This window comes from Pristis pectinata, chromosome 35 (assembly GCF_009764475.1).
Source record: "Pristis pectinata isolate sPriPec2 chromosome 35, sPriPec2.1.pri, whole genome shotgun sequence".
In the NCBI taxonomy this organism is placed as follows: domain Eukaryota; kingdom Metazoa; phylum Chordata; class Chondrichthyes; order Rhinopristiformes; family Pristidae; genus Pristis; species Pristis pectinata.
Genome location: NC_067439.1, coordinates 8835936 through 8850414, shown reverse-complemented (window position 1 = coordinate 8850414; position 14479 = coordinate 8835936). Strand labels below are relative to the sequence as shown.

The window sequence follows — 14479 nt, the reverse complement described above, 5'->3', positions numbered from 1 at the left end:
AACCAATGACTGATGTTCTTGCACACATAATAAAGATGAATTTCTCCTGCAGAGTCTACAAAATGTCTTCATGTTATTACAACTGAATGCTGATGTAGTGTCTTTAGAGGACTGGATCCAAATCACCTGTTAATTATGGGTGATATTTAAATAATTAAGCTTGATTTATTCCTCATTTGTACCATAAATACACTTGATTCTCCCTTCCCTGCTCAGTTTTAAAGAGGAGAACAAATATTGTTCAATTGTTTTGTGATACTGTTCAGTTTTGTGCTGTTAATTTCAAGTGACAAATCCCAATAGGGTAAAGCACTCCCAGAGCAGGTACAGGACAGGTTAGTTACAAAATTGTATGATTGCATCCAACACTCCCAGGGCAGGGAGGGCACGGGTTAGACACAGAGTAAAGCTCCCTCTGTACTGTGCTATCAAACATTCCTAGGACAGGTTCAGCACAGGTTAGATACAGAGTAAAGCTTTCTTTCCCCTGTCCCATCACACACTGCCAGGACAGGCTCTTGAGCCCGGGTTAGATACAGAGTAGACCTCCCTCTACGCCTGTCCTGTCACACACTCTCAGGACAGGTTCAGCCTGGGTTAGGTACAGAGTGGACCTCCCTCTACACCTGTTCCGTCACACACTCTCAGGACAGGTTCAGCATAGGTTAGGTACAGAGCAAAGCTTCTTGTATTGCTCTATCCAGAGCAGGGACAGCATGGGTTAAATCTTGTGGATTTGGAGATGGAGGCAGATGGAGGGGTGCACATGCTGGTATTGACACTATTTGGGGTAGGATTCCAGTCCAGTGTTAACTACATGTTCTGTGAATCTGGGTGTATTAAGATACATACAGTTTCCTTCAATTGATTAGGGAGTGAAACCCCTCTTTGTACAATTAAACTTTGCCATCTGCACCTACTGAACATCTGGCTGATGGAATTTTATTCAAGTTCATGTTGTGGTGGCGGTCCCAGAGTATCTTTCAGCATCAAGGGCTCCTGTTTTCAAATGCTCCCCCTGCACCTTTTCTGGTGATTTGTGGGGAACATGTCAACATGTTCTCTGAATCTGATGATATAATTGATGGTGAAAGATTAAAAGCCTTTTATATGAGTGAGAGGTAAATTGGTTTATTATTGCCACAGGTACTGAGGTACAGTGAAAAACTTGTCTTGCATACTGTCCATACAGATCAATTCATTACATCAGAGCATTAAGTACTACAAAGTAAAACAATAACAGAATGCAGAATAAAGTGTTACAGTTACAGAGAAAGTGCAGTGAAGGTAGACAATAAGATGCAAGGCCATAGTGAGGTAGATTGTGAGGTCAAGAGTCCACCTTATCGTACTAGGGGACTGTTCAATAGTCATAATAGTGGGATAGAGGCTGTTCTTGAGCCTGGTGGTACGTGCTTTCAGGCTTTTGTATCTTCTGCCCAATGGCAGAGGGGAGAAGAGAGAATGTCTGGGGTCTTTGATTATGCTGGCTGCTTTACCGAGGCAGAGAAGTATAGACAAAGAGTCCATAGAGGGGAGGCTGGTTTCCCTGATGTTCTGAGCTGTGTCCACAACTCTCTACAGTTTCTTGTGGTCATGGGTGGAGCAGTTGCCATACCAACCCGTGATGCATCTGGATAGGTACTGGTACAGGTGAGTTGGAAAGTCATTGGTTTAAGTCCCTCTCCAGTGACTTGGACACAAGAAATCCAGCTGATTTTCCAGGTGCCATGCACTGAGGCAGAGCTGCACAGTCAACAATGTCACTTCTGGATAAGACATTATATTGATGCCCCTCCCTCCCAGCTGAATGTAAACACCACCAGTTCAGGAAGGAACAGGAGAGGCCTCCCCCCCACACCCCCCCCCCCCACTGCCCTCATAAGCCAACATTTATCCCACAGTTTCCTGTGGGAGCTTGCTGTGCATACATTGGTCGCTGCATTTTCCACATTCAAAAATGGACTGCAATTAAAAATGACTTGACTTGCTTGTAATGAAATGTCTGGTGCTCTGACAAAGAAGGTGCGCCAGCATCTTAACTTCCTTAGGAGGTTAAGGAATTTCAGCTTGTTACCGATCATGCTAACAAACATCTACAGATGTGCTGTTGGAAGTATCCTGACTGGTTGCATGATGGTGTGAACTGCAATTCAAATGTGCAGTAACATAGGAAGCCGCAGAAAGTAATGGATTCTGCCCAATACATCACGGGCACAATCTTCCCCACCATCAGTAGTATCTACATGAGGCGCTGCCTCAAGAAGGCAACATCTATCATCAAAGATCCCCACCATCCGGGCCATGCCATCTTCTCGCAGCTACCACCAGGCAGGAGGTACAGAAGTCTGAAGTCCCACACCACCAGGTTCAGGAACAGCTCCTTCCCTTCAACCATTACGGTTCTTGAACCAACCTGCAGAACCCTAATCACCACAATTCAGCAACACTGTGACCACTTTGATCACTTTGCACTAAAGTGGACTTTGTTCCTTTTGTTCTAATTACGTTCTTGTAATTGTTTTTTTATATAAAAATGTGTAGAATTTGTTTACTTTATGCTTTTCTTGTGAATGCTGCTTTTATGATGCTCTGTGCCTGTGATGCTGCTGCAAGTTTTTCATTGCACCCGTGCACACATGTACTTGTGCACATGACAATAAATTCGCCTTTGACTTTGAGGAACAGGAGAGGTCTCTCCCCACACCCCCCCCCCCCCCCACCCCGTCAATGCCAACATTTATCCCTCAGCTTCTTGTGGGAGCTTGCTGTGCATACATCGGTCGCTGCAGTCTCCACATTCAAAAATTGACTGCAATTAAAAATAACAGGTGGCTTTCAATGAAATGTCTGGTTCTCTGGCACAATACGTGTCAACTTCTAGCATTTTTAGTTTATACTTCTTTCATTAGAAGAAACAGAATGTGTCTGCACTGAAGGCTATTCAAGCCGAGTCGAGTTATTGTCATCTACACAAGTCCATGTGTGCACAGGTGCAATGAAAAACTTACTTGCAGCAGCATCACAGGCACATTCAGTAATATCGTGACTAATCTAATGTTGGCCTCAGCTCAACTCTCCTGCTAAAACCCTTCAGAACTTTCCATTTATTCACTGGTTCCAGCCGCTGAGGATGTCGAGTTCTTCAGCATCCAGGAGCGCTGCTTTAAGAGTTGGGGACACCCTTGTTCCTTTTATGGGAGGACAAGATGCCGCTGTGAGATCAGGCAAGGGGGAGGGAGGGAGGGGAGGTGAGACAATTCCTCCAGCAAGCTGCACTCATCCTTTGGGAGCTGGTGAGGCATGGGCTGGAGAGAGGGAGGAGGAGGAGGAGGAGGAGGAGGAGGCTGCTGCTGCCCGGGTCTCAGGCTCAACGAAGACAACGCGCGCTTCGCCTTGCTCGCCCTTTTCATCCTGTGTTACCTGGTGCTGGGGGCGGCCGTGTTCTCGGCCGTCGAGCGGCCGCGGGAGCTGCGGGCTCAGCGGGCGTGGGGCCGGAGGTTGGCTAACTTCAGCCGGAGCCACAACATCAGCCGGGGGCAGCTCGCCGCCTTCCTCCGCGAGTACGAAAAAGCCTTCGGTGTCGGCATTAGGGTGGAGCCGCTCAGACCCAGATGGGATTTCACGGGAGCGTTTTACTTCGTGGGGACGGTGGTCTCCACTATAGGTCAGTGTGTGTGTGTGTGGATGTGTGTGTCGGTGGTCTTCACTCTAGGTCAGTGTGTGTGTGGGTGTCGGTGGTCCTCACTCTAGGTCAGTGTGTGTGTGTGTGTCGGTGGTCTTCACTATAGGTCAGTGTGTGTGTGGGTGTCGGTGGTCCCCACTATAGGTCAGTGTGTGTGTGTGTGTGGATGTGTGTGTCGGTGGTCTTCACTGTAGGTCAGTGTGTGTGTGGGTGTCGGTGGTCTCTACTATAGGTCAGTGTGTGTGTGTGTCGGTGGTCTTCAGTATAGGTCTGTGTGTGTGTGTGGTGGTCCCCACTATTGGTCAGTGTGTGTATGTCGGTGGTCCCCACTATAGGTCAGTGTGTGTGTGTGTGTGTGTGTGTGTGTGTCGATGGTCCCCACTATAGGTCAATGTGTGTGTGTGTGTCGGTGGTCCCCACTATAGGTCAGTGTTTGTGTGTGTGTGTCGGTGGTCCTCACTATAGGTCAGTGTTTGTGTGTGTGTGTCGGTGGTCCCCACTATAGGTCAATGTGTGTGTGTGTGTCGGTGGTCCCCACTACAGGTCAATGTGTGTGTGTGTGTCGGTGGTCCTCACTACAGGTCAGTGTTTGTGTGTGTGTGTCGGTGGTCCTCACTACAGGTCAGTGTTTGTGTGTGTGTGTCGGTGGTCCTCACTACAGGTCAGTGTGTGTGTGTGTGTGTGTGTGTGTGTGTGTGTGTGTGTGTATGTGTCGGTGGTCCTCACTATAGGTCAGTGTGTGTGTGTGTGTGTGTCGGTGGTCCTCACTATAGGTCAGTGTGTGTGTGGGTGTCGGTGGTCCTCACTATAGGTCAGTGTGTGTGTGTGGATGTGTGTGTCGGTGGTCTTCACTATAGGTCAGTGTGTGTGTGGGTGTCGGTGGTCCCCACTATAGGTCAGTGTGTGTGTGTGTGTGGATGTGTGTGTCGGTGGTCTTCACTGTAGGTCAGTGTGTGTGTGGGTGTCGGTGGTCTCTACTATAGGTCAGTGTGTGTGTGTGTCGGTGGTCTTCAGTATAGGTCTGTGTGTGTGTGTGGTGGTCCCCACTATTGGTCAGTGTGTGTATGTCGGTGGTCCCCACTATAGGTCAGTGTGTGTGTGTGTGTGTGTGTGTGTGTGTGTGTCGATGGTCCCCACTATAGGTCAATGTGTGTGTGTGTGTCGGTGGTCCCCACTATAGGTCAGTGTTTGTGTGTGTGTGTCGGTGGTCCTCACTATAGGTCAGTGTTTGTGTGTGTGTGTCGGTGGTCCCCACTATAGGTCAATGTGTGTGTGTGTGTCGGTGGTCCCCACTACAGGTCAATGTGTGTGTGTGTGTCGGTGGTCCTCACTACAGGTCAGTGTTTGTGTGTGTGTGTCGGTGGTCCTCACTACAGGTCAGTGTTTGTGTGTGTGTGTCGGTGGTCCTCACTACAGGTCAGTGTTTGTGTGTGTGTGTCGGTGGTCCTCACTACAGGTCAGTGTGTGTGTGTGTGTGTGTGTGTGTGTGTGTGTGTGTGTGTGTGTGTGTGTGTGTGTCGGTGGTCCTCACTATAGGTCAGTGTGTGTGTGTGTCGGTGGTCCCCACTATAGGTCAGTGTGTGTGTGTGTGTCGGTGGTCGCCACTATAAGTCAGTGTGTGTGTGTGTGTGGGGGGGGGGGGGGGAGGTAAGGAAGGGTGTGTTGCTCCAGATTCCAGCATCTGCCGTCTCCCGTGTCCCCAAGAACACAACTGTGTTCCCCGCAGTTCAATCATTCCTATTTGGAGGGGATAATCTTGCAAAGATCCCTGGGGTTGGATTGTTGAAAACAAAAAGGATGTTCCCGGAAGCAGACTGAAAAAGAAAGCGCAGTTGTTCTGCACACCATAGAGCTCCGGAGACCCGGGTTCGATCGCGACCTCCGGCGCAGACTGTGTGGGGAGTTTGCACGTTCTCCCCGTGACCCAGTGAGCTTCCCCCGGGTGCTCCGGTTTCCTCCCACATCCCATACACATGCGGCTTGATGGGTTAATTGGCTGCTGTGAATTGCCCCTGGTGTGTGGGGTCAGTGGCAAAATAAAAGATCTCAGGAGAAGTGGAGGAGCTGTGTGAGAGGGAATGAGGCTGGTTGCCCTGCGGGCTAGCATGGACCCGATGGGCTGAAGGTGCTCCTCCTGTGGTTAAAAAGATAAATCCCCTTTTAATTCATCTGCACCCTGAATTATCTCCTCTGTTATACAGTTTCCTGAACTGCTTGACCCTGGAGAGGCGAAACCTCAGGGATCTGGAATCTTTGTCGCGATGTGTTCAATTCATTCCTTTCCCTCAAGTGTGGGACCGGGACTGCGGGCAGGCTGGACGACCACACCCCTACCCTTCCCCCAGGATGACCACACCCTCCCCCTCCCCCCTGGTGGCCACACCCCTCCCCCTCCTCCCCCCTAGTTGACCACACCCCTCCTCCTCCCCCTTGGTTGACCACACCCCTCCCCCTCCCTCCTAGTGATCAACCCCTCCCCCTTCCCTCCATCCTCACTACTTACTCTTTCCAGAATGGTGAAGCAAGGAAGCGGGCCTCTCTGCCAGTCGAGTCTATGCTGGCCCTTTGAAAGGGCTGCCCAATTGGTCTTACTTCCTATGCCTGTGAAAGCATCCGTTGGCGAGGTAACGGGAACCAGGAGCCTTGGGCACCCAATCTAGGGATGCTGAGCCCAATTGAACCGTCTGTGCTGCCTCCTCAGGTGGGTCAGCCAATAGAAAGTGCAGCTGGTCCAAACCATGGTGAGGGGTACATTTACTACCAGAGCAACTGGGGGAGAAAAAACCACAGGTTTTGAAACATGCATAATTATTTCTGTCAGAGTCTAACCAAGTGTAACTCTGGTTAAATATAGAGTTTCTAACTTTGATTTCACTAATTGCCTTCAACTCTCTGTTAGCACACTCTCTTCTCAACTGAACTTCTGCTCCAAGACCTTGATGTGACCACTCTTCTGACCAGTCCACTCCCCTTCCAACTCCTACCTCTCCCCTTCACCTCAACCCCCACCCTTCCCTGATCCCAGGACACCAGGGAGAAAATTGACCACACAGGTCATAGAGGCTAATATGTGTGGGCAACAGGTGAAGACATTTGCATAAGATTGTTTTGGTCACTTGACAGAAAAGCACTAGGTTCTGCTGATGTTCCAGTTTAGACAGGTAAGGTTTTTATCTTTTAATTGAAAAGATCTTGCTCAGAATGTTGGAAACCTCTCAACAGATCAGCGTGCAAGTTCAGGCAGCATAAAACAATGTTCCATGTGGACAGTATGTTGAATTGAAGACAAAATCTGGACATTTTGATGCTAGGATTTAGATTTTCGAAGCATTAAGATTGTGGCTTGAAAGGCTTGACTGAGGGGGAATAGAAGGGCAGGTGAAGTCCTGGTCTTCAAATCCCTCCATGTACTTCCCCCTCCCTGTCACTGTATCCTTCAACCACACAGCTCTCTGTCCCCCTCCATTTCTGGTCTCCTGGGCATCTGTGGTTTTAATCATTTCACCATTGGCAGCCATGCCTTTAGTTGGCAAGGCTCCAATCTCTGGAGCTGCCTTCCTTTAAGAGGCTCCTTGAAACCTATCTCTTTGATGAAGGTTTCATTCGTGTCCTGATAGTTCCTCATTTTTTTTTTGATTAGGGTTCTGTGAATCTCTTTGGGAGGTTTGGCTATGTTAAATATGCTATGCAAATGCCACAGTTTGTGTGTGTGTGTGTGTGTGTGTTTCTGTGTGTGTATGTAATTGGTACTTGATTTATTATTGTCACATGTACCAAGATACAATGAAAAGCCTTTGTTTGCATGCATCCAGACAGAGCATTCCATACATAAGTACATTGACATAGTACAAAAGGAATAAAAAGCAGAATGCAGTGTTACAGTTACAGAGAAAGTGCAGTGCAGGTAGACAAATAAAATGCAAGGGCCATGACGAGGTAGATTGAGAGATCAAGAGTTCACGTTTAATGTATAGGAGGTCCGTTCAAGAGTCTGATAACAGCGGGATAGAAGCACTCGAGTCTGATGGAACGCGCTATCAAGCTATTGTATCTTCTGCCCAATTGAAGGGGGAAGAAAAGAGAATGACTGGGGTGGGAGGCGCCCTTGATTATGTTGGCTGCTTCCCTGAGGCAGCAGGAAGTGTAGATGGATAGACAGATCAGTGGAGGGGAGGTTGGTTTGTGTGACGACTGGCTTGTGTTTACAACTCTCTGCGGTCTTTGGCAAAGCAGTTGCCATACTGAGCTGTGATGCATCCAGATAGGATGCTTTCTATGGCGCATTTGTAAAAATTGGTGAGAATCATCACAGATGTGTGTGTGTGTGTGTGTGTGTGTTTGTGTGTGTGTCTGGTGTCTCTCTCTCTGTGTGAATGGGTATAACAGCAGGCATGTATGTTGGCTCTGCCAAGATGCCTGCCATGGTCGAATTGCCACCCAACATTCTTTCTTTTTCAATCCTTTTATTAGTTTTCAGATTAATACAGATTAATATATAACATCAATGTTTGTACATGTAATACAAAGAGAACAGGAGAACAATCACGGCATGGATAATCATAAGGAACAACAAAGTATAAAAAAATCTGTAGAATCAACGATTTCTCAGTGAATTAATATAATATAAAAGAAAGGAAAGAAAAAGGTTTATCATAAAATATAAAAGAAAGAAAAAAAGATCCCCAAAACATTAAGAAAAATTATAAACAATATATCAAACCAAACTAAGCTAAAGAAAAAAAATTCATAAAAAAACAAACAGAAAAAAAAACTGGACTAAAATTTCTCAGTAGAAGCAGAGCAATATTATGTCGTCAACTCCATTCCTCTAAGTTGAAAGGTTATTACAAGGGGATCTATATCATGTGAAAATATTGAATAAATGGACTCCAAACTTCCTCAAATTTAAGTGAAGGATCAACAGTACCACTCCTAATTTTTTCCAAGTTTAAACATGATATAGTTTGAGAGAACCATTGAATAGTAGTAGGGGGTATTGGATCATTTAAGCAAAATGGATCGTTTGGCCATTAATGTAACAAAAGCAATCATATGGTTAGCGGAGGCAGATAGATGGCCAGACTTTATCCTTGGTAATCCAAAAATTGCAATGATAGGATGAGGTTGTAAATCAATCTTCAATACATTTGAATTAATGTTAAAAATATCTTTCCAATATTTTTACAAAAGACGACAGGGCCAAAACATATGTGTCAAAGAAGCCACATTCCATTTACATCTGTCACATATAGGATTTATATGTTGATTAAAAATGAGCTAGCTTATCTTTTGACATATGGGTCCTGTGAACTACCTTAAACTGTATCAAAGAATGTCTGGCACACATTGAAGATGTATTAACTAAATCAAGAATTTTCTTCCAAGTCTCTGTAGATATAGATGTCTGAAGTTCACTTTTCCATTCATTCTTAATTTTGTCCAGTGGTTCTGAACAAATTTTCATAATTAGATCATAGATTATTGCTATTAAGCCCTTCTGACAAGGGTTAAAACCAAAAATTTTTTCTGTAATTTCAGTTTTGTAAGGTGTCAGAAAAGAGGGTATAGTAGCTTTTAAAAAATTTCTAATCTGCAAATATCGAAAAAAGTTGATCTAGGCAAATTGTATTTGTTAGACAATTGTTCAAAGGATGAAAAACAGTTATCAATAAATAAATCACGAAAACATACTATTCCCTTCCTTTACCATATGGAAAAAGCTGAGTCAACTCTGGATGGATGAAAGAAAAAATTAGATTGAATGGGACTTGATAGATTATATTTATTCAATCCAAAAAATTTATGAAATTGAAACCATATTCGTATTGTATGTGTAACAATTGGGTTAATCATATGTTTACTTAATTTGGTAAGTGCAAAAGGGAGTGGAGCTCCTAAAATAGAAACTAATGAAAATTCAAGTACTGATTGGGACTCAAGGTGTACCCATTTGGGGCGTTGAATTACATCTGAATCTTGTATCCAAAAAATTAAATATCTAATATTGATTGCCCAATAATATAACAACATTCATTGTTAAAGATGCACAGATGGGAAAAAAGTACAGCTTTGGCTGGCAATGCTGAGATGACTGAAACCTCCCGGTGGAAAGACTTCACAGAAGACACACACTTGCACTGGACGGAGACCTAGCTGGTAGCCCTGGGACATCATGGTCGCATGTGTTGTTCTGACTCAGACTGAATCTTACATCTGTGTCTCAGGAGCAGACTGAGCAGTGCAGTTACTATTCAGCCATCTGTACACAATCGTGCAGCCTCTTACCACTGACCCAGAATAAATATTTATTGCAATTCCGGATGCAGGAAACATGCCGATTAATTTCTATTTCTGCCACTTATCAGAATTCCGTGTGTATAACAAAAGGGAATAATTAACTTTTATGCTTTCCTGCAGCCCCTCAAGTATTCCATTGCTATCATCAATTGATAAATTAGTAGCATATGGAGATTAAAATACGAAACATTGGTGATATCCATGGGGTCAGGAGCTCAAATAAATCAACAGCTAGTGCCATAAACCAAAAGGTTCTACCGAACGTCATTTATTATTTATCTCTGCAGTTTTCATAGATGGAGATCAAGTCTTTAACGATGACTCAACAAGGGTGGCAACACATATGAATATTGGGAACTTAATAAAAATGACAGTCTTGTTCTGTCTTGGAAACCTCCCTGGCCTCTGCCCAGTGCTGCTGGTATCTTCAGAGTTGGCTCTTCCAACTCCCTCCTGACTGATCTCCCACCTTACATAACCTTGAGATTATCCAAAACTCTGCTGCCTGTATCCAGACCAAAGCCGACATCTGCTCCCATTGCTCCCTTGTACTTGCTGGCCCTTGCTGGTTTAACATTTTCACCCTTCATGGTTCACCGCTCCCTGTCTCCGTAATCTCCTCCAGACCTACAGCCCCCTTGAGACTGTTGTGCCTGTGCCTTTTACTCACTGATTCCTAAGGTCTGGAATCTCCTCCCTGAACCTCTCTGCTCCTCCCTCTCTCTCTCTCTTCCTGTAAGAAGCCTCTTGTGACCTCCCTGATTGGCCAAGCTTCCAGCTGCCTCTTTATATGTGACTTGGCGTCTGATTTTGTTGATCACATGCCTTTGAAGTGCCTTGGTGTTTTACTGTATTAAGGATGTTGTATAGTTTGAAGTTGATGCATTATTGTCTGTGTGGAGTTTGCACGCTCTCCCTGTGACTGTTTTCCCCGGGTGCTCTGATTTCCTCCCACATCCCAAAGACCTGCAGGTTTGTGGGTTAATTGGCTGCTGTAAATTGTCCTTAGTGTGCAGGTGAGCTGTAGAATCTTGGGGTAGTTTATGGGAATGTGGGGAGAATAAAATGGGATTAGTGCAGGATTAGTGTAGATGGGTGATTGGTTAGCATGGATTTGATGGGGTGAAGGGCCTGTTTCCATGTTGCATGACTCTGACTGTGACTCAATGAGCTCAGAAAACAGGCACTCACACCATTTCATTGAATTCCAGGAATACTGTTGAGTAGTTCAAGCATCTAGTTGTGAACAGCAGGACAATAATGATCCTAATCAGCTCAGGAGTTGATGGGATTTTGGGGAGAATGAAATGGGATTAATTGTGGGTTGAGTGAGCATTGAGTATAAGAGTCAGGAAGTCATGTTGCAGCTGTATAAAAGTTTAGTTAGGCTGCACTTGGAGTATTATTTGCAGTTCTGGTCGCCCCATTACAGGAAGGATGTGGAGGCTCTGGAGAGGGTGCAGAAGAAGTTTACCAGGATGCTGCCTGGATTAGAGGGCATGAGCTATAAGGAGAGGTTGAACAAATGGGTTGTTTCCTCTGGAGCATTGGAGGTTGAGGGGAGACCTGATAGTTTCTAAACTTATGAGAGGCATGGATAGGGCAGACAGAGTCTTTCCCCAGGATAGAAATGTCAAATACTAGAGGACATGCATTTACGGTGAGAGGGAGCTAGTTTAAAGGAGATGTGTGGGGCAAGTTTTTTTTTTACACAGAGAGTGGTGGGTGTCTGGAATGGGCTGCCAGGGGAAGTGGTGGAAGCAGACACAATAGTGGCGTTTAAGAGGTTTTTAGATCGACACATGAATATGCAGAGAATGGAGGGATATGGATCATGTACAGGCAGGAGAGAGATTTAGTTTAATTTGGGTTTGTGTTTGGTGCAGACATCATGAGCTGAAGGGTCTGTTCCTGTGCTGTACTGTTCTGTGTTCTGTGCTCAAGCATCTAGCTGTGAATAGAAGGGCAATAATGATCCTAATCAGATCAGGAGTTAATGGGACTGTGGGGAGAATGAAATGGGATTAGTGTAGGATTTGGTGTAAATGGGTGGTTGGTGGTGGGGGAGGACTCTGGGTTGAAAGGCCTGTTTCCTTGCTGTACTGTTCTATGTTCTCTGGTTGAGCACCTAGCTGTGAACAGAAGGACAATAATAATGGGACTGTGGGGAGAATGAAATAGGATTAGTGTAGGATTGGTGTAAATAGGTGTTTGGTAGTAGGGAGGACTCTGGGATGAAGGACCTGTTTCCTTGTTGTACATCTCTATGATTGTTGAGACCAGAACTGAGTCCAAAGTGCAACAGACTGAAACTAAAAGGAGTTCCTCCAGCATCTTGTGTCTTGCTCCAGATTCCAGCATCTGCAGTCTCCTGTGTCTCCCTGAAACTAGAAGGGCTCCAAGTCACATGGGATAACCTGACGCCGATGTCCTTGTTTGCTCTCCCTCGCAGGCTTTGGGATGACGACGCCAGCAACCACAGGTGGTAGGGTCTTCCTGATCTTCTACGGCTTGGCTGGCTGCTCTGCTACCATCCTGTTCTTCAACCTGTTCCTGGAGCGGATCATCACCCTGCTGGCGTATGTCCTGCGCTGGTTCCATCAGAGGGGGGAGATGGGCTCAGCTGCCCGCCGGGTGTCCAGCCACTCGGGGGAGGTGGACAGTCTGGATGGCTGGAAGCCTTCCGTGTATTACGTCGTGCTGATCTTGGGCATGGCGTCCATTGTGATCTGCTGCTGCGCCTCGGCCATCTACTCGCCCATCGAGGAGTGGACGTACGCCGAGTCCCTCTACTTCTGCTTCGTGGCGTTCAGCACCATTGGGTTCGGGGACCTGGTGAGTAGCCAGCGGCAAGCTTACGTCAACCAAACGCTGTACCGGGCGGCCAATTTCCTGCTCATCCTGACGGGCGTGTGCTGCATCTACTCACTGTTTAACGTTTCCTCCATCATCATCAAGCAGTTCCTCAACTGGATGCTGAGGAAGATTGAGTGCCGGCATTGCCGGTGCAGGAAGAAGCCACGGACCCATTGCAACGCGGTGCACCCCTTGGGTTCCAAGTCCAGGAGGCAGGATGTCTCGGTGGAGACGGTGTGTGACAGCGAGACTGAAGGGCGGCGGATGTCGGGTGAGATGATATCTGTCAAGGACTTCCTGGCCTCCAACAAAGTATCCTTGGCCATCATGCAGAAGCAACTGTCCGAGACAGCCAATGGTGGTCCCAGGCAAAGCCACTCTCGGTGCAATGGGCTCTCCAGGGGTGTTGGAGCCTTGGCCATCATGAACAATAGGCTGGTGGAAACAAGCGTGGACAGGTAATCTCCTGGGCGGGAAGCCTCGTCAGTGGTGGCAATGCATGTGAGTTCAGTGTTGTAGCTGAATGAGAGTCTCCCTGCCCCCTCGTCATCTGGAATCAGGAGTCATCTGCGTCAGAGGAGGGAACGAGGGAAGGGCACCACCAGGAATGGGCTAAGAGTTGGTCTCCCACTGAGCTAGTTGGCCCTCAAACTGGGGCGATAGTGGCGATGGGGTGTCCAGACTTGTCTCAGCCGGGAATCCAGCTCCTTCACCTGGCGGTGAGTAGTAAGGTGGACTTTATCTTCAGTCTCTCCTGAAGTGGCAACACTCAGAGCCTGACACTCAGTCAGAGCTGCAGAGGATGCCAGTACCTTCAAAAGAGGAAGGGAGATAACACAGAATATGGAGTAAACCTGGTTATGCCTTTAGAGTCTGGTGGGTATGTGGGATGAGCTACTGGAGGAAGTGGTAGAGGCAGGTACAATTACAAGGTTTAAAAGACATTTGGACAGGAACATGGATTAGAAGGGCCAAACGCAGGCAAGTGGGACGAGCTCAGGTAGGCAACTTGATTGGCATGGACACGTTGGCCCGAAGTGTTTGTTTCTGTGCTGTATAACTCTATCAATGTAGTAAAATGTCCTAAGGTTCTTCACAAGAACCTTATCAAGAAAATCTGATACCGAGGCACATAAGGACAAATGATCAGAAGCTCAGTCAACAGGTGGGCTTTCAAGAGCAACTTAGAGGAGGAAAGAGAGTTATAGTTTAGGGAGGGAATTCCAAAGTTTTAAGCCCAGCAGCTGGATAATGGAGGAATGGACATCAGGAATGATCAAGAGGCTGGAGCTGGAAGAATGCAGAGTTGACAGAGACAATTATACCAAAATATATAGACCTTGCAATATACTATGAATGCCACTTAAATTATATGGGAAAATGGCTTGCATCAAACATTTTCACTTACAGGGTCTTGCAAAATCTGTTACAGAACTGTAGAAAGTGTCTGTAAATATTTGTAATGTTGTAAATAAACATCTGTTTAAAAGTGCTGCATTAATATTTTAATGTAGTTCTAGTGATTGAAATGTCATCTTTTATTATCAGAATATTTTCTTGTGAAATTTACTGGAAATTTTAGAATAGAAGAGTTCCCATTCTGCAGATGTCAACCCTGACTGCAGGTTAATAGAAATAAAA

The 14479-nt window shown here is 46.1% G+C and overlaps 1 protein-coding gene across 1 annotated transcript; it reads left to right on the top strand.

The window, feature by feature from the left end:
• The first annotated feature begins 3303 nt into the window (after window positions 1-3303).
• On the top strand, window positions 3304-13300 carry LOC127586249 (potassium channel subfamily K member 13-like). The gene is made up of 2 exons (XM_052044052.1): window positions 3304-3667; window positions 12435-13300. The coding sequence occupies exons 1-2, from the start codon at window positions 3304-3306 to the stop codon at window positions 13298-13300; spliced, it is 1230 nt and encodes a 409-aa protein (XP_051900012.1).
• The last annotated feature ends 1179 nt before the right edge of the window (window positions 13301-14479 follow it).